Below are 25,298 nucleotides of genomic sequence, written 5' to 3' on the forward strand. Positions count from 1 at the left end.
TAGTCAGTCATTGATTGACCTCTTTTGCTGTATAAAACACTGAAAACACTTATTGTTTGGATTACCATTTTTTCCTTGTAGGCTCAGCGGAGGATCTCCGTTCAGCAGGCTGAGATTGATGTAAGTTTGTCTTCACAGTAGTTTTTTTCCTGTCCGATTGCTGACTTAAGTGAAAATAGTAAACCTATCATAAAATCCCACGTTAAAGCTCCCCTCGGTCATAAGCCCCCCCCCCCCCCCCCCGAATATAAGCCCTTCTATTTGCTAACAAAGCTATTCCGGATATAAGCCCCCTCCCCTGGATATGAGCCCATCTAATGTGTAATTGCGTTCCTTTTGCGTTTCTTTACAAACATCAAAATTTTTAATCTAAAGTTATAGTCCAATTAAATAGGGCAATAATAGGGCAATAGGGCAATAATAGGGCAGTAGGGTAATGGGGTAAGAGTATAATAGCTCTAAATATAATGGTATGTTAGCTTTAATAAGTTTCTCAGATACGTTTTATCTCGTCGTTCCGAAACATTTTTTTTATTCCGCTTATATGCCCCCCGCCCCCTCGGACAAAAGCCCCCGTTTATAAGCCCACCCAAACCCCTTATGAAGTTATAGAAGCCCAGGGCGTTAACGTGGGACTTAACGGTACTCTTGTTTTATAGGATCTCAAGAACGCTAAAGAAGACCTAGAAAAGCAAAAGAAAGCTTTAGAAGTTGAATACAAAGAATTAAAGAGACAATCAATTTCTGTTGAAGCGGTAAGTACTTACACTTACCTAATGATTCTGGCTATTGTTTTTATGGCAACAGAATTGCCACCAGCTACTGTAGGTAGCACATGGTCAATCTCGTTAATGAAAGGTGAATGAAATGATCTTTTTGTTATTCCAAGCGTTATACTAGTCTTTACTGCCTTACAGGAAATGACTCAGTCGCAACAGATAGAAAAAGATATGGCCGAAGCAATGAGCGAGGTATGTATCTTACCTTTACAAGAGCAAGGAAGATTCCATTTACAGTTGTTTCGACAAAGATTGTCCCACGAAAGCATGTGTGACAAGGGCGATTGGTATTGTGGGTAGTATCAGTTAAGCATTGCTTGAATGAGGTTCACAGTGTTTCAGCAATAAGGAAGGAGAAATCATGATCCCGATGAGGTCTAAACTTGAGCCCGTGATATGGTCACGTGATACTGGTGAACGGATACCTTGTTTTGACAGGTACCAATTGACCATTACATGGATGTCCTTCTATCACGCTGAGACACCTTGAGCTTCAATCTAACAACCGTGAACCACTGGTACTCATAACTCCCCTCGACATTGTCACGTACGCTTTATGCTTTTGTAGGGTAACCTTTCTGGAAACAGCTGTATACATTCCAGCATTTCTCTGTTTTCAGATAAGAAAATGGAAGAAAGCGTTTGCCTTTCTTATAGTTACAATAAAAAAAAATCTTTGGGTTGGACATAAATAATTTACATGTAATCAGTAAATTTCAATTTAATCAATGAGTAATTAGTGTCGTAACGCCGTTAGACTTATAACCAACTAAAGTTTAAGTAGTGTAAAATTTAAAAAAAAGATTACTTGAAGTCAATCATGGTTTAAAGGTTTCTTGAACGCAAGTCTATAAGTAAAACTTCTAACATGTTTTGTGTTGCTTCTTAAAAAAACATGCTGCTAGGAGATCTAAGTGAGGAAGAAAATGTTTGAATGATTCAAAATTAACCAAGTGAAGTCTGGTTAAATAATTTTAAACTAAGGACATTTCCTGTACATTATAAATCTTTTTATTGCACTTTTAAATGCATTCAAAATGTTCCTTTAAAAAAATATCTTATCTCGTCTACACAAGGGTGAATTAAAAGTGCATTTTTTTAATGTGAAGGTGTGGTAAATAACGCCCAGAGTGCATGTAGTCGTTTAATTGCTTACAAAACCACAAAGCCGCGAGCTTTTCAAAATTTGAATCCACTTCCTCCTTTCAGTTATTGTTTCTTGGCCTGTTAACTATAACATGCCATGACTATAGATGTAGTCCTGGGTGTGTTGTGCATATCTGCTCGGTGCGCAATTTATTCTCCCTTGTGTCGAGAAGTAATGATTAATTGATTCATAATAATGCATACGTCACATTGCTTTCATGTTTAACAGACAGCTTTAAGTCCCGTGAAGCCCCGCCTAGCCCCCAGTGAGAACATACCCAAAGTAAGTACTGCCTACTGCCTGTGGGTCATCCATACGTACGCACACGCGCACCCACACCCACATGTAATCAGTTTAGCTGTTGCGAGTAAAAGCCTACGCGACAATACCCAGAGGTATTATGGGTATTTTAAGTACACGGCTGTTTGATAGAAGTTCACGATGTTTCAGTAGGATGTAAGGAAAAGTCGTCAATGCGTGCATGGGTGGTTTCTTTTTCATTCGCTTAGGAAAAACACTGTGAACTTCGATCAACTTGTATAATGGTTAACTACCTCTATTCGTCATACCTTTCGGCATTGTCGCGTTTGCTCTGATAACGTTTCGTTTCTCAAAACAGCTATCGTATGTTGCAAAACTCCATAGACATCCTCCAGCTCTTAAACCCCTTTGTCACTGGCAGTAGGTAATTTTGATTTCTCATATGCCTTTTTTTAACTGCAACAGTAAGGTAGGTGTTGCAGCTAAAGGTCTTGATTGGTTGTCTTGACTAAAAACTAAATTCTCCCAAGGAGGATTAAAGAAAGTAAGAGACGGTTGTAAGGAGAATTTTGATTTTCATAACGAATGTCATTTCCTAGAAATTGTAATATGTGCCTGGCATAATGCTTAAACTTTTTTAATTGTCTTGACATGCATTTTGTTAAATAATTGCCTTCAATGAAATTGTTTGTGGTGTGTTCTGTGAAGGACAACAAAGCTTTCATTGGCAATGATTTGACTTTTCACTTCCTCAAAAGGTATCTTTGGTGCACGTTTTGAGAATGAAGAGAAGTCTCATTTTGTCTAAACTATTTGTCCTTTTCTCTGCAACAGCCCGAGTATCATGGAACGTTGAAGCCAGCAGATAACTTTGATGCTGAAAAAGATGCCGAGGCGCTGAGAAAAGCTATGCAGGGATCTGGTGAGGACGGCTTTTGAAATGTTGTTCAACCCGTTGGGAAAATTGAATTGTTTGATGAACGTAACAGCTTTTACACGAGATCATTGTGTTGTCTGTTTAGAATTTTTTGTACATGCGGCGGGAAGAGTCTGTTTTCTCCTTTTTGCTTGTAATCTTCGTTTCGTTTGTTTAATGAACTCAACTACTTTTATAAGACATCAGTTTGTTGCCTGTATGGAATTTTATGTAGAGGAGAATAATATGTGACCTTTTGCTTGAAAATTTTCGTTGCCTCGCGTCTCTCCATAGGAAGCGACAAAGATGCTATAGTAGCAGTTCTTGGAGCACGCAGCAACAAACAGCGGCAAGAGATTGCTGCAAAATACCTTCAAAAGTATAATAAGGTAAAGTTGATTCCTCAAAGAGCTTGATTCTCTATTCCAGTTTTTTCCCATTTTCCAGAGGTTTAGCAGGATGGCAACTGGTTTTGACAAGCAGGCAAAACGTTTTGAACTAAACTTCTTTATACGAAAAATATTCCTCTAAATGGTCAAACAAGGCGGTCAAAATCATCTTCACAGCTGGTCAATTTGCCTGGTGCCCAACCCACAATGAAATCCCCGCATTTCCCCGTTTGTATACACAAAACAGGCTTAGCTGCTTATTTTGCCAGCTGAACTGAATGAGTCTTAATTTAAATGGTTTCGTCTGCCCATACAGAGGTCAAAGGAACAAAACCCCTTCTACTTTTAAAATAAAAAATTAAAGGAAAAGTTTACCTTCTTTGTCCCAAACATGCTTGGAATGTAGATCTAGTGTCATCATCATGTAACTAATGCAATTTTAGTATTTACCTTAAGTCCTGATGTTTTACCCGTGTATAAATAAAGTTAAATCAATCAATCAATCAATCAATCAATCAATCAATCAATCAATCAATCGATCGATCGATCGATCAATCAATCAATCAGTCAATCAATCATTGTTGCCACCTTGTATTTTGGTTTTCTAATGTAAACCTTTTTTCATATTGCACTTCAAACTCTTTAGATAATTGATGGCAACAAAATAGGCCATTTCCGAGTTGCCTTTTTCCCTCTGTGTCAAAACGTGTTTTTGTGTGAAACCATTCATGTGTACTCCCTACAGGTTCATTTTCGCGCAAACTCATTTTCATATGAAAGGTTTTGCACGAAGACTCGTTTTGAAACCGAGGCACAAGGTAGCTCGTAAATGATGTATTCATTAGAATTGGATTTGAGTCTTGTGCATTGGATCGCTGTGTCGTGACTGTCGCCACGTTTTGATTTGTGATAACTGCCGAGTGTTTAACTCTGTCTTTTCACCATTTTGTTTCGTAGAACCTGACTGATGACTTGAAATCAGAGCTTAGTGGAAAGTTTCAGGATGCCGCCATTGCTTTGATGTCGGTTCCGGAATTTTACGATGCTACTTCACTTCATGATGCCATGTCGGTGAGTGTCTCCATGGTAGCTATTCTGTTCTGTTGTTGTTTTTTTTTCTTTCCCTGTTCAGGATTTCCCTCAGTCAAGAGACATGTGCAATACAATACAATACAATTTGAGCCCGTGATTTCTGAGAAATTTCTATCAACAAAATCTCGAACATGTTCAAATTCAACGCTTAAGGAAGTCATAAATTAACTCTGTTTTAGACAGTTAATGTAGTTTACACTGTCATTTTCAAGAGGACGCTCCTGGAAACCACCTGTAAGTGATTGGAGGCCTCTTCTTAAAATTTGAGTTTATTATGATTATAGTATTAAGGCAAATAAGTTAAAAATCGGCAGATTTCAACTTCGTCCTCATTATTATGGCTAAATTTCATTTTGCCATGTTATGCTTGTGGTATATATCCGTATATGTTTACAACAAAACTGCTACTGAATTCCACAAGTCAAGTTATCGGTTAACGATTTCAAACGAACCATAGTAATGAAATCAATATTCCGTTATTGGGGTTCCAAAACTGATTTGGCCGGAAATTCTTCATCCTAAGGGGCTGATATCATGTAATATCAGTCTGCTAAGGATATATTGATGTAGCTGTATGTCCTTTATTAATTTATAGGGACTCGGAACTGACGAGCAAGTTCTTATAGAGATTTTATGTTCACGCAGTTATGAGGTTGGTGTTACCGTACCTTTGTATTGTAACGTTTTTTTACTCTCAAACATGCACAAATTCAACACTGAAGGAAGTCTTAAATAAGCTTATAATGAAAGTTGAAAGATGACTTAATTGGATTTTATTCAGACGTATTATGAACGTAGGTTTGATTCGACAGTTTACAACTCTTGAGTCTTTAACCAACGTTGTGCTGTCTGCGTCAAACAGTGTAAGTACGATACTTATTCAGTGTTCATTTAAATTTGATGTTTGCACAAACTAAAAATGAATGTCTTACTATTTACCACAGGAACTTCAACTCGTCAAGTCAGCGTACATACAAAGTAAGTGGTCGTATTTTTAAGCTGTGATTTTGTTTTTTTGTGTGTGTTCTGGACTGGACCCCTGTCCTTTTTCTACCAACGTACTTTGAGGTATTGGTGGTTTTTTTTTCTTTGTAGTTTACAGTGGAAAAGATGTCCTTAAAAAAATCAAGGAAGACACAGGGGGAGAATTCCGGACCACCTTAATGAACTTGATAGAGGTAAGACCTTATTGGCTGCTGCCCCAGAACTCAGACTGACACCTTTGTGATTGGACGAGTTTGTGCCAAGTAACTGACGTCACAACTTGCCGAGTACTCGCGAGTGCTTGTGGTAGTCTTTGATTGGGTAATGAAGAGCGCAAACTTAGCGAGTGCCTCAACGAAGATTTGCCGAAAACTACACCAGCATTTCATTGTATGTTAAACATGAAGTTGATCACAATGTCTTATTTCACAGAAAAAACGAGATAGCAAAGAAAAAGTTAATGAGAGCCTTGCCAAAGAGGATGCCAAGAAACTATTCGAGGTAAACAATGTTACTGAAATTCACTGTTGGAATGATTTAGAAGCGTAGAAATTGAGAGCGTTTTTTAATCCACTGTTGAAATATTTTCATAATGAAAGAAGCTTTGTGATATCGTGCGTCAGCTTCGCTCTCTCTGACAAAAACTTCACAATTTCGGGCGGAGTTCTAATTCATCATGTTTTTGGTGCATGTTTTTGTGGGTCTTGTAGACGTCCTAGCCGTGCTGTAATACTCATTTCAGTGATCATTGTTTTTCATTCTTCTTTCAGGCAGGACAAGGGAAGAAAGGACCCGACAAAGCAGTGCTTGTTGAAATTCTAACAAGCAGAAATTTCGCACAACTACGAGCCACTTTGGACGCCTACAAAACCGTGAGTATGAAAGATTATTTTTGTGCGATTCACTTTGTGTTGTTGTCGTTAAGTGCTAATTTTCACAGTCATGTGCAGTTCTTGCATCTTAAGTATAGTATTGTCAGTGAAGTTTTCAAAATAATAAAGAAAGCCAGTTTTGTTGAAAAACTTTCTCACGTTAGACCATCTTGTTATCAGTTTCATCCTCTTCACCTTTCGTCATCCTAGCTTCCTAAAGGCTGGTTTTCACCAGCGACGGAGTCGTCGTCGAAGTCGTAAGAGCGCTTACGGCCTAGTGAAAATCGAAAATCGGAGTCGTGAGCGAAGTCATAAGCTCGACGGAATCGGAGTCGGAAGAATCAGAACGTTCCCCGTTTCTTCCGATTCCGTCTACGACTCCGTCGGTTATGATCCAGTGAAAACAAAATTGTCCGAGTCGGAAGCAGAAGAGCGGAAGAATTAACCAATCACAAGGCCTGGAAAGGAGTATTGTGATTGGTTTATTCTTCCATTTCTGCTTCTGACTCCGACAAACTAGTTTTCACTGAATCACAAGCGACGGATTCGTAAACGGAATCAGTGTTCTGCTTCCGACTCCGTCGGTTTAATTTTCACTAGATCATATCGCTCTACGCTTTGACTACTCCGACTCCGAGTACGTCGCTAGTGAAAACCAGCCTTAATCGCTTTTTGCAGACTCTTTAGAGCAGTCTTGTTTCTGTCATTTATCGAGCATTTGCCCAGAAAGTGAACCATCCGGCATTGATGGGATTATAGTGGAACTTGGAGGATAAGCAGACATGCTCATCATTTTGGGCCCGCTGGCCGTTCATGTAGTATCTAAGTGGAGCATTTGATTGTTTTGTTTTATTAACTGTCTAATTCATCTGTAGTTGGCTAATGGTGATCTCCTGGAATTCATCAACGAACATTTGAGTGGGGATTTACGCAATGCCTTGAAGGCGATAGGTAAGAACAGCCAAAGTTTTTGAATGGCAAGCACTCGCTGATTTCTCTTAGCAACAAGTAAAAAACGGCCACCTCTCCACAACGGCAACGGCCATCTGCCAAAATAACCTCTCGACAACGGCCAGTTAATCAGTCTGACAAACGGTTTATACGAAACCCCATTTTTTTATTGTAAAAGATCATCAAACTCTATCCGTACCGCGCGTAGTTAGTCTCTGTTTCTGTTTATTTTCTGTTGTATTGACACATTTTGATTATATTTGCTAAAATAAGTCTGCAAACCCCCCCTTCCCCCCCCCCCAAAAAAACAAACCGATGTCATGTTACACCCCTCCCTCCCCATAACGGCCACCTCTCTACAGCGACCATTTTCCACTGTCCCCAAGGTGGCCCCAAGGTGGCCGTTGTGGAGAGGTTTGACTGTAGTAAGTTAGTTTTCAATCCTGTAATTCATTATTTTTCTCTTGTCTTTTCAGTTCGATGTGCACAGGACTCTCCGCTTTTCTTTACCGAGGTTTTGGAAAAAGCGCTTGACAAATCCAACAGCAAAACTGTCACTCGTGTGCTGGTTACAAGATCAGAGGTGAGTCAAACTGGTCCGATAAAATCAGAAAGGCAAAACACTTGCGAAGCTGCGGAGTTTTGAAATGTTGACGATTTTGTTTCCACATTCACACTTCTTAAAGAAAAGTCTCAGCATTTTTTTACCGACCAAATTAAACGTAGATGTAGATGTTATAAGGATTTACACTACGAGTACATACATGTGAAAAGAATTTTCAAATATCAAGAGCAGTGTAAATCCATTGCTCGATCTTTCATACAATTACTCATTTATTATATGGTGTAAATTAAAAATTAACTAAAATTGATCGGCTCTACGCCAGTTACAATGAAGTAATTTTCTTTGTGATATAATCACTTTGACTCTTTACCTGGTAATAAGTTCAAGTGAGCCGGTCATGAAAACAACGAACCTCGTCACGCGAAGTCTCTTGACTGCAAACTAAGTTCTCCCAATGCAAATTATAGGAAATGCGTGATAAGCAGTGAAGAGAATTACTAATTTGATATTGTGCTCTTGGTTTATTTTCAGACGGATCTGGCCGACATCAAGACTCAATACGAGAAGAAGACTGGACAGCCACTTAAAGACGTTGTCGTCAAGAAAATGAAAGGAGACCTGGAAAAAATTCTTCTACAGATTCTGGGCAACTGAGAAAACGAATTTTAAACGAAATCTTGGCATCATTTGGCGAGGTTTCGTCGCCAACGAAGGACAGCTGTAGTTTTCATATTTCCAGTTAGTTTTCTGTGAAGTCATGGGACCTACAGCTGTTCTTCTTCTGAGCAATAATTAAATGTAGATTAAGTAATAGAAATTCTAAACCAAAGCTTTTTCATGTTTATGGTGCTTTACCGTTTCTCGTCCTACTAAATGTGAAAATCTCGAGATTTTAGCATTTGGTCTCCGGTGTACATCAGTGTTGCCTGCATTCTCGTCCCCAGAACCAATTTAAGCTCTTAACCGTGGGGGACTTGACTCGAGTTTTGTCGTCGGTGCCCTGTAGCTATTTTATTATAGAAACAAGACGCATCACGTGATAAAAACATCTGAACATAAAAAACTTTCAAACATATCGTTATATCGTACGAAATTACAATAATGTCGAGCACTGGAAGATTCTACAGTGCTTCAAATATTTTTGAATTGTGCCACTTAAATAAGTTAGGCTTTGTATTAAATTATGTAGTTAAAATGCCATGTTGGGGCAAGTGAGAAATGCTCGGTCGATCATGATAAATTTACCAGAAAACTTAACTAGTAAATGGGTTAAAAGGCGACAAATTAATATAAAGTACTCTGCGAGTAATTCTATTTTGAGGCCGCAGCTATTGTGTCTTATAATTAATTTTGGGAAGAAATTCGATGTTTAGTTTGCTCTTTTGGAAGCATTTGGTTCAACAATCGAGAAACAGTTTTTCAGTGTCAATGGTGGGTGTGGTAGTTATTTTCTTTCGCTGATTTTAACAACTTATTTTTTCATGGAAAGTCAATGTTACAGTTGAAAGTTTTGTCTGATGGTTGAATATTGGAGGAACGTTCTTGGCATAATTTAGAGAGGTATCGGTAGTATGGGGCATAGTGCAGATCCAAGATGTTCAAGAGATGGAGTCTGAGATTCATTTATAGTTTTGCCAGAGTAAAACGCTACACGGGCAAAACTCAAACGGACGGAACAAGTAACTTTAAAGTGGCGAGTCCCTTCTCCTCAACTGGAATGAGCGCGCGGTTTTCGGTCAGAGACGTTCCGTAGCAACATCGCATATTCTAAGACATTATGCTGACGTGAGAACTCGCTGAATTGTCGTAAGTGCTCGCGATATTTTTTGGTTGGAGAATTAAGAATATGAGACCTTGTGTCCAAGAATCTTTGTTGAAAAGCGTGCTGGTTTCCCGTTCAATGTAAACTGTTTTTACATCTGGCAAAACGAAATGGCCAAAAGTAATTAAGACCAGATACGTTTCTTTGTATTTTGTATGTAGCGAATAACAAATATCGCTTCATTCATACGATACGTAAAATGCGCAAACTAAGACTGTCGTGTTATTGTTTGCGCTGTAAGTGTAATGTTAATGTCTGAAATTAATTAAATCCACCTTTCCTAATTTTCCCGTTATTTTGATTGTTGCTTTTGAAGGAAGAATGGCTGGTTGCACCCCTCCATCGGGGGATTGGGGGCGAGGCGGCTGGGGACGACAGTTTAGCAGGCGAACTTTTTTCTCTTGGGTTGTGGGAGTGGGGGGAATCAGCAGTATAAAACGGGGGGAAATATACTTATTTTCTAGGCTTTCTTTTAGACGGAAAACAGATTTTGATCCTCGAGGAAAGTAAGGAACTTGTTTCCGGGAGGAAAGGATCGCAGCCACGTCAATCCGCGCTACTTACTGAATTTCACCACACTGTATGTAGTTACAAATCATCTCGCGTAACCACCTTAAAATGGATATTAACAGACGAATTTGTGTCTAACGATTTTTAACCCATTAATTAATTGCGGGCAACAAGTTGCAGGTTTTTGAACTGCTTTCACTAATCTACAACGCCATTCAATGTCCCGAAAGAGTTGCAAGTACGAAATCACAGCGCTCAGCGTTCACTCGTTAACATTAGACTAGAGGAAGTTGAGGGCTACTTTACTTTGTCCTCGGCAACCAAAAACTCACGGCTGGCCCGATGGTCACGCACTGAGGTTAAATTTTTTAGCCTGGTAACCATCACTGTTAGAAAGTTAATAGCCAGTGCGACCCAAAACCAAAATCAATCGTCACGAGCTGTGTTCTATATTTCGAGTACAGAATTACTGTGATATTTACATCTCTTTCAGCTGGCCCGGGGTGAAGTTTTGCACATCAAAACTACAAGCAATTTAACACCCTCATTCGTTAATAAATTCAGTAATTAATGTATCACATAAAACTATTTTAGTGAGGAAACATTTTACTTTGTAAAATTGCTCTAACCTCATTTATTACCTTTCTATATCGTACACAATACAAAATTTTGTCTGACTGTTCTGTTTGCGACGATCCCCGCGTCTGGTCCATTTTCTCAGTGGAGCGCGGGCTCATTTCCCGAGCAGCGGCTGGTAAGATACTACATATGAACAGCTTTAAAAAACTTGCTCTATTCTCCTAAGTAAGTTTATCTGGTCTTCAAGGAGGACAGCAATGCAAAGCGCGGTTGCTTTATCAGTTTCCAGATCTAAATGTCAACTCTCCTTTGAAATTATCAAGCATATGTCTACTATACGCTGTGAGAATTTGGCGGAATATCAAGAACACGTCCACCAGCTAGTAATTTTCTGTTTTCTGATCACACGTCTCGTTGACTATGAATGGATAGTGTAAGGAGAAGAAACTCCATGTTGAACACTCGTGGAATTCCAAGGCCAAACTACTGCAGCAGCGGCCCACTCACAGCGTCGTTTTATTGTAATTGTAAAATCTTCAAAGAAAGCAATTTCATCAGGCGTACACACTCAGTGATCACGGCGTAAAATGTCCAATCTTCAGGCGAAACCAAATCCTTCACTGCCTTCATTTATTGCGAGCAAAAGCTTCTTCTGCATTTCTTTGAATGACGAGTATGAAGGTAAACTGAGCTGATTAAAACTGCAAAGAAGAAAGAAAAAACATTCTGTCGAAAATTGTTTTGAAGGGTGTCAGTTCTTACAGTGTAGTGTCAGTCGACAGAAGTGTTTGTATTTGATTCTACTCCCGCAAGAGTCACGTGTGAGATAAGACTAAGTAATGACGTAGATGTACAGAGATCCGTGTAGTCTCTGATTGGTTAATACTTGCTCGCAAAAATTTAAAATCCAGTAACAACCAATCAGACGCTACACGTATCTGTGGAATTGTGTCATCAGTATCGAATTTCTGGTCCAATCACGAAAGTCTTTAGAATGACAGGAATTAAGTGAATTTAACTCTGAAGATTTCTTTCCATGACTATCCACAGCTGGACGATCACACTATACGAACTAACAATACTCTTCAGTATCAAACCATTTGCCCAGGTTACATATTGAGAGGTTTCGGACCTAGAGTTCGACCAATCGCATCTTCATGAAAAATCATCCAGAAAGTCACGCGCCCAGCTGAATTCTTAGCTTCATTGCAAAGGGCTCTGTAAGCTGCTCGCGTTAAGTCCAACGTACCACGTATGTGCTGTAGGGAGTGCGTCTTTTGTCGGAGCCGTGGAGATCTGTATTTGGGGGGTAAGTTCGGCAAATCCCCCTGGGGGGAGTTGAGAGGACCCTGTGATGAACTGTACCAAACGCGCCAGCTCTTCCTGCGTGAAACTAGTAACTATCGTCCAAAACCAGTCAAGAGTCTTAGCAAAAGAAAGAAAAAGATACCAGGTCATTATAGGTCTCTCTTCGAATACTTTTCTTTTCCCGCGCATGAGTAAGCAGGAAGTCCATAACAGGGTTAATTCCATCCCTCATATACTCACCCGCGTGAGATAGCTCTACAGAGATACGTATACTATGGGTCGATTTACGCGGCACAACCTTATCGCACGCGACAAGATTGACATAAGTCTACGAAGTGTTTCGTGAAAATATAACCTACAACATGGTTACTATTGTAGCATATGATGCGAAAAATGTGCGAGTTTGAAACCCGTTTTAAAACCCTGCGACAATCGTAGCATCACACAGTGTTGAATGATAAAAGTCGTATGAGATATTTACATGACGCGAACAACGAGCGCGTACGATACGACAATATTGTACGGTCAGCCGTGCGCGAGAGCACGAATAGTCTCTGCTGCTTGGCACGTTCTCTCTCCTTTTTGCTACTTCAGTAACGCTTTACAAACAATCAAGTGATCCCTAAGGGCAGTTTGCATGGAATATGCCGTAGTTTTCTTTACAGCAGTTATGTCTCCATGTACACGATGATCATCGGTACCATACAAGCAGCGTTTTCAAACGATCTGGCTTGCGTTTCTTTCAACGTCTAACACTGGAACTGTTTCTGCACATAACATAGTACATTTACCTTTGAAAATGGTGCGGCGCTGTGTATAACAGTGTGGTGTTGTCTGAAATCTGCAACACTGATATTTCCTGTTCCACACATTAAAAGCTGCCAAACAACAACACAACACCGATCGATCAGATAATTTGACAGCCAGCGTACGCGGATCTCCACCTGATGCAACTAGCAGAAATCGGCGTGCGTTCGCAGGCTTACAGCTTTCTCGACTGACAAAAAAACGGAAGTACCGTGTGCGTACTTCTCATTTCTTACCGGCCTCTTCGAGCGACTCGCCGTTTCTTGTTGTCTGTAGCAATGCTCTAGTATATTGAATATAACGCGTTGCACTATCATGATCATGAGTATATCCAGAGAATTTCGTTGATTCAGTAAACCGAGTGTGTGTACAACCTCGTTTCCAGTGTCGGTCTTTTTCAATCCGAAGAGAGACCTGGGGCCTGGGAACGAATTTACAGACTAGGAATTCTTACTGAAAATACATCCAGGTAAAAATATCACCAACATTATTCTGTATACTTTTTATCAATATCCATCCTGCTCACCTCTAACTCGTACTCGTCGAATACACTCAGAAGACTGTCTGGAACCATTTCATTCAAACCTGTACATACAAAACGTTCTGTCGATTAATTCACCTTTTAAATTGCAAATGAGTTCCAATGTATTCTCGACAAGAAGGCAATTAAGCCTTCCATTCACAGTACCCCGAGCGTTGACCACAAAATCGAACAAAAAGTACGCACCAGATACCACACATAATTTGACGATCAAGATTTATAGATCGAGATCAAAAGCTCTCACTATTTTGTAAAGTAAGTGAAAATGACATGAACCCTGACTAAAGGTATCTCTACCAACTGCCACAGCCACTTCTTTTCGCGAAATAACGATCAAACCATAACTGAATCACAAAAAAGTTCTTCAATCTTAAAAACCGTAAATAGACTTAAAATTCAGCAAGCTAGTGAGCTAGAGAAACCCTGTCAAGAAATCTCACAGTCTAAGACTAATGGAAAACACTTAGCTAAATCGTCATCGTACCTCTAATAAACTTGTTGCGCTGTTAAGTACCATCAACATGGTGGTTTATTTTTGGTCACTAGATAGTTTGAACTTAACAGAGAGAAAACATATTTCAGCCGTACCTTTTGCAAAAGCTTCAATCTCCTGTTTGACGGAGGACGAAAGACGATACTGCGCTAACAAATCCAGGTATTCTTTCTTGTTCGACTCCGTCACTGGAATTTGCGAGCCACCAGGCTTTAATTCAACCAACTGAAAGAAAAAAAGGTGTTTGTCGTACTTTAACAAGGTCTGCAAACAATTACTTAACATCATGAATACTTCATTACAGCTCATAAAGATCAAAGGAAATTAAAGAAAGAAAAAAAGAAAACACAATCAACATAAAAGAAACATAAAAGAAATCTTTCTTCGTAGCATGCCGCGAGCTTTTCGAGAGGCACCTTATCTTACCTTCTCTACGCGCCCCTGCTGATCGTACACCTCCTCTGCGAACTGTATTGCCAGGTCCTCAGGGTCAGTCTCCTCGATGTACTTGATTTTGCTTCGATATAAGTCCTTGTCATCACTCTCAAAATACTAAGGTAGTGAAATATTAGAGAGAAAAATTAAAAAAAAGAAAGAAATGGAAAACATCAGGTCGATCACAAAAATTCGGTCAGGATAAAATGGGCACGGGAGTCCACAAGAGTTTAAAGTTGGAGTGAATGAAATGCACTTTACAGTGTTTATGCGATTAAACAATTTTACTTTGTTTAGCCTGAGAAAAAGATTCAAGGCTAAAACCTGCTTCGCACGTATTATTTTCGTGATAGCAGCATATTGCTCTACCAACTGGACCATGATGTGCTGCGGTATTGTGGAAAAAACTTTCCACCTGCGTTGACGAATGACAGAAGATCGTTCAAATCTGTATTCGATAAGCTACCAGGGGGCCGAGCAGGCCCCTCTTTGAATCACACGTACGATAGCGAAGAGTAAGTCTGCCAGTGAAGTGATCCAGCTGGGAGGGGTCTGGCGCGGAAGCGTCAAGAGTCATTACTTAACTGGAACACTGTGGTGTTTGCAATCTTTCAGCGTACACTAAAAATGAAACGACAGTTTAAGATCTTACCCTGTAGCTAACACGGAGACCAAGCAGCTGAGCCAAAAATGACCTGCTAAATCTCGCTTTCACGTTAATCCTCCGAGTTGAGCCTAAAGCTGACTCATATAAACACTTTCCTACGATCCGCCCTGCAAACTCGTAAAACTTCAACTTCATCCCCCCAGGCCTCCTAGGATTTGGGTGAACCTCAAAGAGAAAACAACAAGTAATCATAACTAATCAATACACTATAGTTCCCGGTTCACTGGTACCTGTCGATTTCGTATGGTAGTGGTTGGGAAAACTTGTTTAAATATCAACATTTCTTTTCGGTGATCAATTTCTGAATTCCTATCGCTAATCTCTCATTGACAAGACTTACAAGTTCGGAGAAATCTAATGCCGAACATTTTAGGGCTTAAACGAGATACTTACAAGTTACAAAACAGCCGTCAACAAGACAAGAACGAATCAGTCTAAAAAGAAATTTTTTGTGCCGGATTCTAATTTTCATGGAAAAAGCTCACAAGTCTGTGCGTTACCTGTCTAGCAACAAAAGACCTTGTATTTGTTTTCTATACTTAGAATAACTTTCGTAAAAACAAAAACATGCTCGCTAAAACAATTGTGTTCTCACCAGAGCTTGAGGATCTTCTGCATTAAAGCGAGTGAAGAATCCACTCTCATGTGAAAACAGCGCTTTGCACAACAATTCAAACCATTCACGGCGCAAACCGCCCCAGTCTATTCCTGACAAAACAAAAGATACGAAAAAACAAGACGTAATTAGACAGGGGTCGGATAGGACTAGTCCCAAATTTATTAATTTATAAGTAATTGAGATTGTTGACTTGAGAAACAGAGCAACATATTTAAGGTATTTAATCAAGGGTAACTGTACTAACCTGGCTCATCTTTGAAGGTGATTTTAAAAGAGCGCAGCCAATCGCTTGAATACAGGGTCTTGACGGTGGCTTGATACGACTGAAAACAAACAGTAAAGATATGGCGTTTATTACTGACATCTGGTCACCTCGTGAGTCCATAATATACCCGTAGTTTATGAAAAATGCACGTGAATGTACAAAATATCAAAATGTTTGAACTGAGAAATATCATTTCAGTAATGTACACATCTAAAGCAGCTGCGAATTGAATGCAAATTTGTTCCCAAGTTTTCTTATTAACAAGGCGTACTAACTGAATAAACACGGCGAAAACTTGAAATAACATCCATCAAACGCAAAAACCAAACGTCACTGACTTGAATTTCGTGAGAGTTTCCACCCCTCTCCAACATACCTGGTGAGGATTTGCCCTCCCTGATAATATTTAGACCTCTTTGACCTCGATAGATTCTTAGAAAAACTCCCAGGTAACTAGATTTATTTCTCTCTGGTAGGATGTGTCACCCACTCGCAAAAAAAAAAAGACAACAACAAAAAAAAATCCGTTCTGACAAAAACGTTTTTAATACAGCTTACTCAATCAGACTTCCTTCTAAACAAGCTTGTAAAACGCTTAACTTACACTCTCCAACAGTTTATGGCGATCTATCTTCAAATTTACTTCACCAGTTTTCCGTCCATGATGGGCAAGTAGTTCGCGGTAAAAGAAATCGCGTTTATCGTTAAAACTTTCGGATCCACCTGTTAAAAAAGCAAAAACAGAGGTATACGTGTTAATTTTCTCGTTTTCTTACAATATTCTTTAACAGCGAATGTTTTTCAATAAGCTTGTGTACATCAAAATGTAACTTCCACCTGGCGCAAGAATATGAGTATCCGAGGCCGGACATTTGGCCGAAAAGTGAACAATAAAGCACTAGCTTGCGTAACAAGCTTTCTCGTAGAAAGAGCTTTCTTCCACATTCTGGCCGCGCGCAAATTGGAGCGGGGGCAAAAACGTCGACCAACCAACTCCAAACCATCGATGTTTTTGCTCTCGCCCCAATTTTGCGCGACCAGACTTTGCTCGTTCGCCCTCGATCGCCAACGGAACGCTTGCTAGACAGGCTATAAGTCACTAACCTATTTTAGTGAGCAAGAGTCTGGAAAATGTCGCAACCAACACGTTTCTTTCTTTGCACATCACAGTGACTGGAGGCTGGGAACCATCGTTTACAGTAAATGTCGGGTGATCTACTCGGCCGTCAGGGGGGTGCAGAATGATCTGAGGGAGGAGTAGTTACACACAAGATTAGTTTTACATTCAAATATAACAATACACGTCAAGCGCTAACTAGTGTACAGTGAGAAAATAGACGGTTCTTTTCGCTAGTTCAGTTCTTGTCTGAAACGTTCGAGATCCCATACTGAAGACGAAGCTCTAAAAAGATCCGCATCTCTTATTGATCATTACTTTTGCGCGAAAATTCAAAACGAGCAACAACCAATCAGAGAGACCGCATACGGATCCCAGCAATTCTACGTCATCAGAATGGAATTTTCGGGTCCAGTTCCAATTTTGTCTCGAACGGGAGAAGGACTGAGCAAGAGATTTTTACTCAGAGACCACAATGGGTTCATGGTATTTCTGGGTAAAAATTGAAATCTTTCCACGCATAAAAGATTCATTAAACTCGCTAAAGACAATGTGTAAAACAACACACCTTTGTTGTTGGTCTTACGCGAAATCCATACAATCTACGAGGAATAATCTTCATATAGAATTCTTTGATTGATAATTGCTAGAAATGAACAAAAAATAAATAGTTATAACTAATGTTACTACAAAACAACAGCTAATCTTGCCATGAGTTTGGAAAGAGGAGCTGAATCATAAGTACATACAAACCTTTTTGGAAATGTAGCAATAGACTTTGCGAGACTTTCTCAAACCACTGCTGTTCAAAACAGCAGATGCAATCGGAGCATTTTCAAAATTGCTTGAAGATCTTCTCACACCAGAAGACAAGGCTGGTGTTCCAGGGATGTTGGGACCTGTGGATGATTCGTCGCTTGACAAGAGGTATGCTTCATACCACACATTCCAACACTGCTTCTTTATATTCTTGTTAACTTGCTCAGCATCTTTAGCTAATTGTAATGAAAAATAAGGCGATAGAAACGAAAAAGTGGTAAGCGTGGCTCCAAGACTGGAATAGGGGAGGGAGAAGGGGGTGGGAGGGGGAGGGGGGGGGGAGTGGGACGAGGAGGGAGCAGGAGAAAGAGGTAGCAGGAGGAGAGAGAGAGTGGGGGTGGGGGAGAGAGTGGTAGGGGTAGGGAGTGGGAGGGGGTTTAACATGTAAGAACAACAAATAGTGCTGTTACTGAGAGAGTAAATGGTATGAAATGATACATTCTGTATATGGCCAGGTCCATCAGCACAATACCAATAGGGGCATTGATCAGCATTAATTTCTGTAAAATCAGTTGAATGCATTTTTAAGTGGTTAACAATTACATTTTAATGCTGAAACGAAGCTATAAATCTAAAAATCAACCACACAGCTACGAAAATTATAATGTTTTGTCTCTAGACATAATTTTCACTGTTTTTTCTTCCTTGAAGTAGTCTGAAATCAACAAATCAACTGTGGAATGGAATGGGTTAAGTATTTTAAATTAGCCCAAACACAGAAGTAAACACTTACAATTGAGTGAGATAACAGTCAGTTCTCCTTGGTTCAGCAGCACTCCATTGTACCTGACCACTGCATTAAAACAACCTTCATTATCCAGTTTTATGTGAAGAACATTGTTCTTGTCAAATCCATCTGGGAGAATCACTAGCTCTGGATCTGTCTTAGCACTGCTTCCAATCTGAAAAAATGTTAAACAATAATCTAAAGGACTGCAAAGCTATTCCGTTAGATGACGATGACGACGGTAATGATGATGATGATGATGATGATGATGATGATAATGATGATGATGATGATGCAAGCTACAGGAAGTTAATTAAATATAATTATTCTCAAGCAAAAAAAGGTAGGAATAAAGAAAATCAGTAAATAGGCAGCGTAATTATTTGCTCAGAACTGATCTGTAAAGAGAATAAAAAATTTCAACTTCTGCACTAGCAATATTGTGAACATTAAGTAGGAAGTCATAGAATCACTTACAGGCTGGAAAATAAAATTCTGTCTTGTAATGCATGAATTTCTTTAAGAGGCAGATCAAGTGCTAATTTTAATCACACTGACAAAAAAATAAGTGAATTGCTATAATTGTCTGATAACATATCTTATCATTTTAATAATAATTACTATTTAGTATTAATAATGGATAGAATCAAAGGAACATAATGCACAGAAACGGCTACATGGCTGTAGTCCTTTTCTACGAAACAAGAGATAAGTTTCTTTCTATTTATAAGATTATGAGCTTGAGATTTCTATTGCGTGATAGTTGACAATGGTGCAGCCCAATTCAGCTGTCAAGTATAGAAATCGAAAGCAAAGAATCTAATAATTATTTTAGTGTAAAATTATCTATACTAGTCATTCATAATTTTATAAAAATCCTCTTAAAAAACTCTTCAAAAACACAAAGAAGTGGCCGCCATTTTGTTTTAGAATAAAACAACCACACACTGCTAAGCTACTGACTATCTACAACAGAGTAGATATTGAGTAGCGTAGTCAATCAGAGAACAGCATTTGTGATGGAACACTGGTAGATTCATATTAGAAAAGAGTAGATAGTGACTAGCATAGCCAATTGCAATAAGAGAACAGCATTCATGAAAGATCAAAAGAAGATTTATAATAAGAGCAAATAGTCAAGGCGGAACAGCAGAAACTGTAGAAAACAGGAGCAAGTCTGTGGCTTAATCGTGTTTCATCTACCATCAAATTAGAATTATACTTTTCTCCAACTAAACTGACAACATGTATGGAGGAATTGAGAAGGAGCGAAATAATATTACAAAGCCATAAACAATCAAAAACTAGATCATGTTACCTGTTTAAACTAAAATAAGATTTGCTCAAATTTATTACCTCTGTTACTTCAACACCATATGAGTGAATATCTTGGACAGACAGTGGGCAAATATTGCCAAACTTGTCACGAGCCTCTACAGTTAGGGGTGCATATATCCCTTGCTGAACCTCTAGTAATGATCCACCCTCTAAAATGCTGCACTTTGATGGATCCACAGCACCTGTCAGTAATACAACCACACGACCATGATCATGTGCAAAACCATTTTTAGAATCCACGCTAAGGCAGGGTATGGAGTCTGAAGCCAACATATTTCAGATTCATTATTAACACAAAAACATACTGGTTATCGTAAAGTTGTTCATCATGGTATCCATGCTTCGTAGTGCGGCAAGAGATAATAGTAATAATAATTATTATAACAACTATAGTACAAAACAATAAATAAGATGATAATTAACAATTAGACCGGTAACCCGCAAGGGCTACAGGTCAATAGCCCATGAGGCGAAGCCGAATGGGCTATTGACCCGTGGCCCTTGAGGGCGAAGGGTCTAATTGTTTTAGTATCACCCAACTAGTCGAACAGAAAAGGTAATAATAAAGTTAGCAAATGCAAGTTGAAGAAACATTTATTTGGGAATAAAACAAAAGAAAGCGTCATGCTCGATGGTGCCAATTTCGCTACTCGATGACTATTACTAATAGTCCCCTAGTAGCGTAGCCAATCAAAATGCAGGATTTGCATTAGTCCACTAGTTGGGTGATACTAATACTTATTAGATATAGCACCTGGTAAAAATGTTTTAGTGAATGGTCTGTCTGTGATCAGTGTCCCCTGTACAAGAACAGAAATTGTGTAAATTCCAGCTTCTCTAACAGTAAAAGAAACTTTCATGATGTTCCCTTGTGCCCATTTTTCACCACCATATTCCCACGACGACTTAATAAATGTGTTGTTGTGCATGATTTCAACAAGAATGTAATCCTCAGGAGATACAGGGTATGGAGTGCTGTTCATCCTGTAAAACTGAAACAGAAAGAATTCCATGAGCTTTCTCTTCATAAATTATTATCAAGACATTAAACTTGTTCATATACTCAAATAAAATACCTTTAGAAAGAATGACATTGATTCTCCGACAACATGAGGGTCCTTCCATTCCCATGTGACTTTGGTGAACTTTGGTTCCAAAGGTAAACCAAGCACGTATCGAAAGAATGAAGACTGGTGCTGTCGGCTTTTGGTTTTTATTCTGAAGACTCCAGCACAGATGACTATGACACTTACTATGGAGCCAATAACGAGAACAAACATCTTGCCTGTGCAATTAAAGAGAATCAAAATTAAAGGAGAAAAAGGAAACCCGAGAGATTTTTGTTCCATGACCAGGCTTTATATACATGTATCATCACCATCATCATCATCTGATCATAATCTTTTTTCTCACTTGATTAAGCCCATAAGGTCTCAATTCTGGGTGACTGTGCTCTTCATTCCCTGGCTGACTACTATCATTGCTGCATTCCAGCTGCTTCAGCCTGCTTGTTTTGAGCTACTACTGCTAGTGATTGATTTGTTCTTTGCCAGGCTGTACATACGCTGTATATACGCATCTTATTTATAACTGAGTTTGAGGTCTGTACTCTAAGACATACACAACTTTCTTTCTGCCAATTTAAAGCCAAAGTGTATATCACAGAGACCAGACTCAACAGAAAAGCAACTGGACCCATATTTTATGTACAGTAATAAAGAGCAGCACCTACAAGCTGTGACTTGAGTTTTACACAATTTTGAACACGCTTTATTACTACTGATATTAATATTTTAAATACGATTTAGTCAAACAAAGAACTCACCAATAAACTGAATACTCCACCACGAAAAGGAAAATATTGCTGTTGCACTTTTAACAGCCAGAGAATCCTCAAACAAATAACCCTCTCGCTTTTGAACAGCTTCTCTAAGCTTTGTCAAATCATCATCTTCAAAGATCTCCTTTAATGTAACAGAGTACAGATTTTCATGTAAACTTTCCACACTGAATATTCCTTGTGATAGCAGTTTTGTGTAATAACTATGCAAAGAAAGTTCCTGAAGCAAGAAATGAAGTTGAAGTTCATGTTTGGCCCTCTGTGCAGCCAATTCTAGCCTTTCCTTCTCTGTACTGAACGTGAAAAATCCCCAGAAGGAGCCATGTCGGGTTAGGAACTTTTGAGCATCAAGAGTCGCAAACTTGGTTTTGGAGAGAACACCTAGAAAAGGAAAACATGTTTAAGGAATAGGTTATGCACTCAAGTGCATTGGGCGTACTAATACCCAACCCTAGGGACTACAAATAAGGGTGCTAACCCCAAGTACTGATGCCTGGGGAGATTTAAGCACTACTGGAATTAACTGAATCACATTAGTGAAAGATAAGATCCAATCATAACCCTGACTGAATGATCATAATTATTTGTATAACTAAGTCACCAGCTTTTCATGGTCCTAATCTCAAAATAGTTATTCTCCTTAATGATGACCATATATTTCTTCTGATGGAAGTTCCAAGAAGTTGATGTTATATCAAGATGCTAATTTGTTATAGCCATACTCACAACCACTGAACAAGCTTGGGTCATTTGCTGCAAACAAATTTATGTTGAAATAGAATACCACGTAAATTATTGAACAGCATTGTTTACTGACAGACGAAATTTATTAAGCTTATTTAACTTGCGTTCCAGAAGATTCTAAAAACCAAAAAAATGTTTACGTAAGCTCAAGCACTCAAACCTTGCAAGATATTACGACATTTTATCTGCTTTATATTTCACAAAATACACGAGGTATCCAAATAGATAAACATATAATTAAATAATTACGCTTTATATGTAATCACGATTTTTGAAATAAGGATACGATTTCCGAAACATCGGTGTATAGCAGTTGACAAAGTACGGTACAACCGCGCGTTTAGAATATATAAGCTTAAAATTGCATAGCTACTGTACAATTATTACCGAAAAGAAATTTATGAGGGGACAGTAAAAATCAAACATACCGAATTTGTGCAGTTTAGCCTCATAATCCAGAAGACTGTATTCCTTCAACCAAGAATGTAATTCCTCTTTCTCTTCACGAACAATGCAGTAAATATGGAGACGATAAAACATGAAACCCAAACCAAGCGCCAAAACCGCAATCTTGTTAATCATCTTGAACGTGTATTATGCATGTCGGAGCTCTAAACCACGTTAGAGCTTTCACGTTATCTCGTCCTTTGAATAAAGCATCCTTGTACAGGCAAACTTAAGAATATATAAGTCAGTTAGTTTCGAAGTTAACTTTTTTCCGGAAAATTGCCAGAGAGTATCCCAGAATTTGAGCCCGTGGGCACAGATTGTGGTCAGCTGAATTTCGAAACTTGCGTGACAGAGTGGCGTGAGTGGCGTGATTGTCGCGCGACGGATATTACCTCTAAGGTGATTCCCTAGAAATAACACTTGACGTTAGAATTTTTTTCAAATTTTTTGTGGTTGTTCCTAATGATGTAGATATTCCAAATGTGCGATAAAAAACATATGGTATGGTGCTCGTTTAAGAGTCATAACTCGTCAAAGGTGCGTCAAAAATCCGACATTATGTGCGTTTTTCTTTTACTGAATGCCGCTCCGTTTGGGGGTATCAGTGGCCAAACACATGGAGTTAATATTAAAAAGTCTCAATAGACACATTGCATCGTCTTAAAGGAACAGTTTGATAGCTGTTTCTTGGGAAAAATGTACATCTTGGATCAGAGTTGACAAAAAGTCTTTCTAGCGTGCGTCCTCTAGGGGTGGTAAGGTTCACAGGTCACGAGTAAAAGGGTAAGTAAACATGTTTGGCAGTAATTTTTTTATCTAATGTTAAATTTTTATTTTACTCATTCAGTGGAAAGGCAATGAATTTGTTGAGCTTAGCTTGATGGAAATCTCTTACGTTGTGTCAAGAGAAATTTTCTCTTGGTTTTGTATGTGCACGCGCTCATGCGCGCGCGCTAATGACGCGAAAATCGTGCGCAGTAGGGATGCGTAACCTTAAAATATACATTCCAGCTCCTTTTGGTACTTCGTCTTTATTTGATGAATCAATGCTACCACTCAAACAAATATCCAATCATTGTTGGACATGGTAGCGTAACGCGAGGTAATGGGTAGTGGAGGTACTGGAATTTCTGTGCTGGTTGGATTTCTCAGCTATCACAGATATGGCATATCTGTAATTATAATCCATCAAATAATCGCGTCACTTGACCGAATATTCCCCAGCTAAAACTGGGGAATATCCGAGGATATTCCCCAATTTTCAAAACCGCGCGTTTTGCGAAAAATATTTGAAGGATAATAAACACAATAGCCTCCATTTGTCGCGAAAATATGCTCACAGTTTTCCTCGAGCTACGCTCTCGGAAAATTGTTCGCTTCTCAGAACAGATAATGTCCGACAAATATCCAACCTTATTATCCAACTGCATCGAATACCGTCCAAATAACAGTACAAGTATGATATCTATTTTTTCGCGCCAAATGGAGGCTATTGTTTATTTATTTCAGCGAGCATCAGTAAACTTTTCAGTGTATGTACGCCCTGTTTTTCCACTGACAGTTAGCTGATTTTGATCAATTCTCAGCTACTAAATAACCCCCAACCGGACCCTTGGAAAGAAATGTATTCTCATGGGCAGTTTAAATCAGCGGGAAAATGTCAAGAGAAATGTATATCATGTCAACTGAAAACGCGACTACCCGTGTACTTCTTGATGGACCAACGTCCTTTATCAGTAAATCTTCTACCAGGTTCATACTGCTAATCGAATGTGACATTTCTCAGTTATTCAGGTGATTTGTCTTGGTATGGGGTCAACTCCTTTATACCTCATCCTTATTAGTTTGATTCATTTTCTCTTGGTTGATTGCATTGCTTAATTCTTCCTTGTTTTTTAGCATCTCATTTCCTGTTACTTTTTTGTCATTGTGCCATTTAATTGTAATGGATAAGTAAATGAATACATAGATAAATAAATAAATCAATAAATAAATAACAAGCAAATTGAGTAAGTGGGTAATATGGAGAGGCGAATCCAGAAAATTCAGAAAGGGGAGGCGGAAAAAAAAAATGGCGAGAGCGGTACAAAAAAAATACACCTTACAAACGTGTAAATCCAGGATTCAACAGATCATCAAAATCGTCATCAGGTGATAAGTTTTTTAATTCGCTGCCCAAACCAACGGTGTTTAAAACGGCCTGGAAACTACCATTTCAACCTTCAGACGTCTAGGGTCAACAGTAAAGGCCACTTGATAGG

At 38.9% G+C, this 25,298-nt stretch overlaps 2 protein-coding genes across 5 annotated transcripts in view; one reads left to right on the forward strand and one right to left on the reverse strand.

Moving 5' to 3' along the window:
* Positions 1 to 10,062, forward strand: part of LOC145485759 (uncharacterized) — a 30,110-nt gene extending 20,048 nt beyond the window's left edge. For 3 of the 4 annotated variants that reach the window (XM_081464383.1, XM_081464380.1, XM_081464382.1), the window contains 15 exons: positions 82 to 120; positions 660 to 755; positions 918 to 971; positions 2,155 to 2,208; positions 3,022 to 3,109; positions 3,398 to 3,492; positions 4,450 to 4,563; positions 5,180 to 5,236; positions 5,529 to 5,562; positions 5,680 to 5,762; positions 6,001 to 6,069; positions 6,339 to 6,440; positions 7,316 to 7,391; positions 7,868 to 7,974; positions 8,488 to 10,062. In XM_081464383.1, the coding sequence (XP_081320509.1) occupies positions 82 to 120; positions 660 to 755; positions 918 to 971; positions 2,155 to 2,208; positions 3,022 to 3,109; positions 3,398 to 3,492; positions 4,450 to 4,563; positions 5,180 to 5,236; positions 5,529 to 5,562; positions 5,680 to 5,762; positions 6,001 to 6,069; positions 6,339 to 6,440; positions 7,316 to 7,391; positions 7,868 to 7,974; positions 8,488 to 8,610 (1,191 nt within the window). In that variant the 3' untranslated portion in view covers positions 8,611 to 10,062. The remainder of the gene's footprint in view (positions 1 to 81; positions 121 to 659; positions 756 to 917; positions 972 to 2,154; positions 2,209 to 3,021; positions 3,110 to 3,397; positions 3,493 to 4,449; positions 4,564 to 5,179; positions 5,237 to 5,528; positions 5,563 to 5,679; positions 5,763 to 6,000; positions 6,070 to 6,338; positions 6,441 to 7,315; positions 7,392 to 7,867; positions 7,975 to 8,487) is intronic. The other variant, XM_081464381.1, reaches the window with a different exon arrangement.
* Positions 10,063 to 10,142: 80 nt separating this feature from the next.
* Positions 10,143 to 23,586, reverse strand: LOC145485760 (apoptosis-resistant E3 ubiquitin protein ligase 1-like). Its single transcript, XM_081464384.1, has 19 exons — positions 23,016 to 23,586; positions 21,829 to 22,224; positions 21,080 to 21,288; positions 20,758 to 20,995; positions 20,022 to 20,185; positions 18,672 to 18,840; positions 17,873 to 18,114; positions 17,688 to 17,765; positions 17,107 to 17,248; positions 16,607 to 16,725; positions 15,982 to 16,060; positions 15,714 to 15,826; positions 15,104 to 15,283; positions 14,443 to 14,568; positions 14,112 to 14,241; positions 13,509 to 13,567; positions 12,967 to 13,053; positions 12,117 to 12,292; positions 10,143 to 11,568 (listed from the first exon to the last, which is right to left on the reverse strand). The coding sequence occupies exons 1-19, from the start codon at positions 23,167 to 23,169 to the stop codon at positions 11,466 to 11,468; spliced, it is 2,964 nt and encodes a 987-aa protein (XP_081320510.1). The 5' UTR covers positions 23,170 to 23,586; the 3' UTR covers positions 10,143 to 11,465.
* Between the last annotated feature and the right edge of the window lie 1,712 nt (positions 23,587 to 25,298).

This window comes from Orbicella franksi, chromosome 4, assembly GCF_964199315.1.
Source record: "Orbicella franksi chromosome 4, jaOrbFran1.1, whole genome shotgun sequence".
NCBI lineage: Eukaryota > Metazoa > Cnidaria > Anthozoa > Scleractinia > Merulinidae > Orbicella > Orbicella franksi.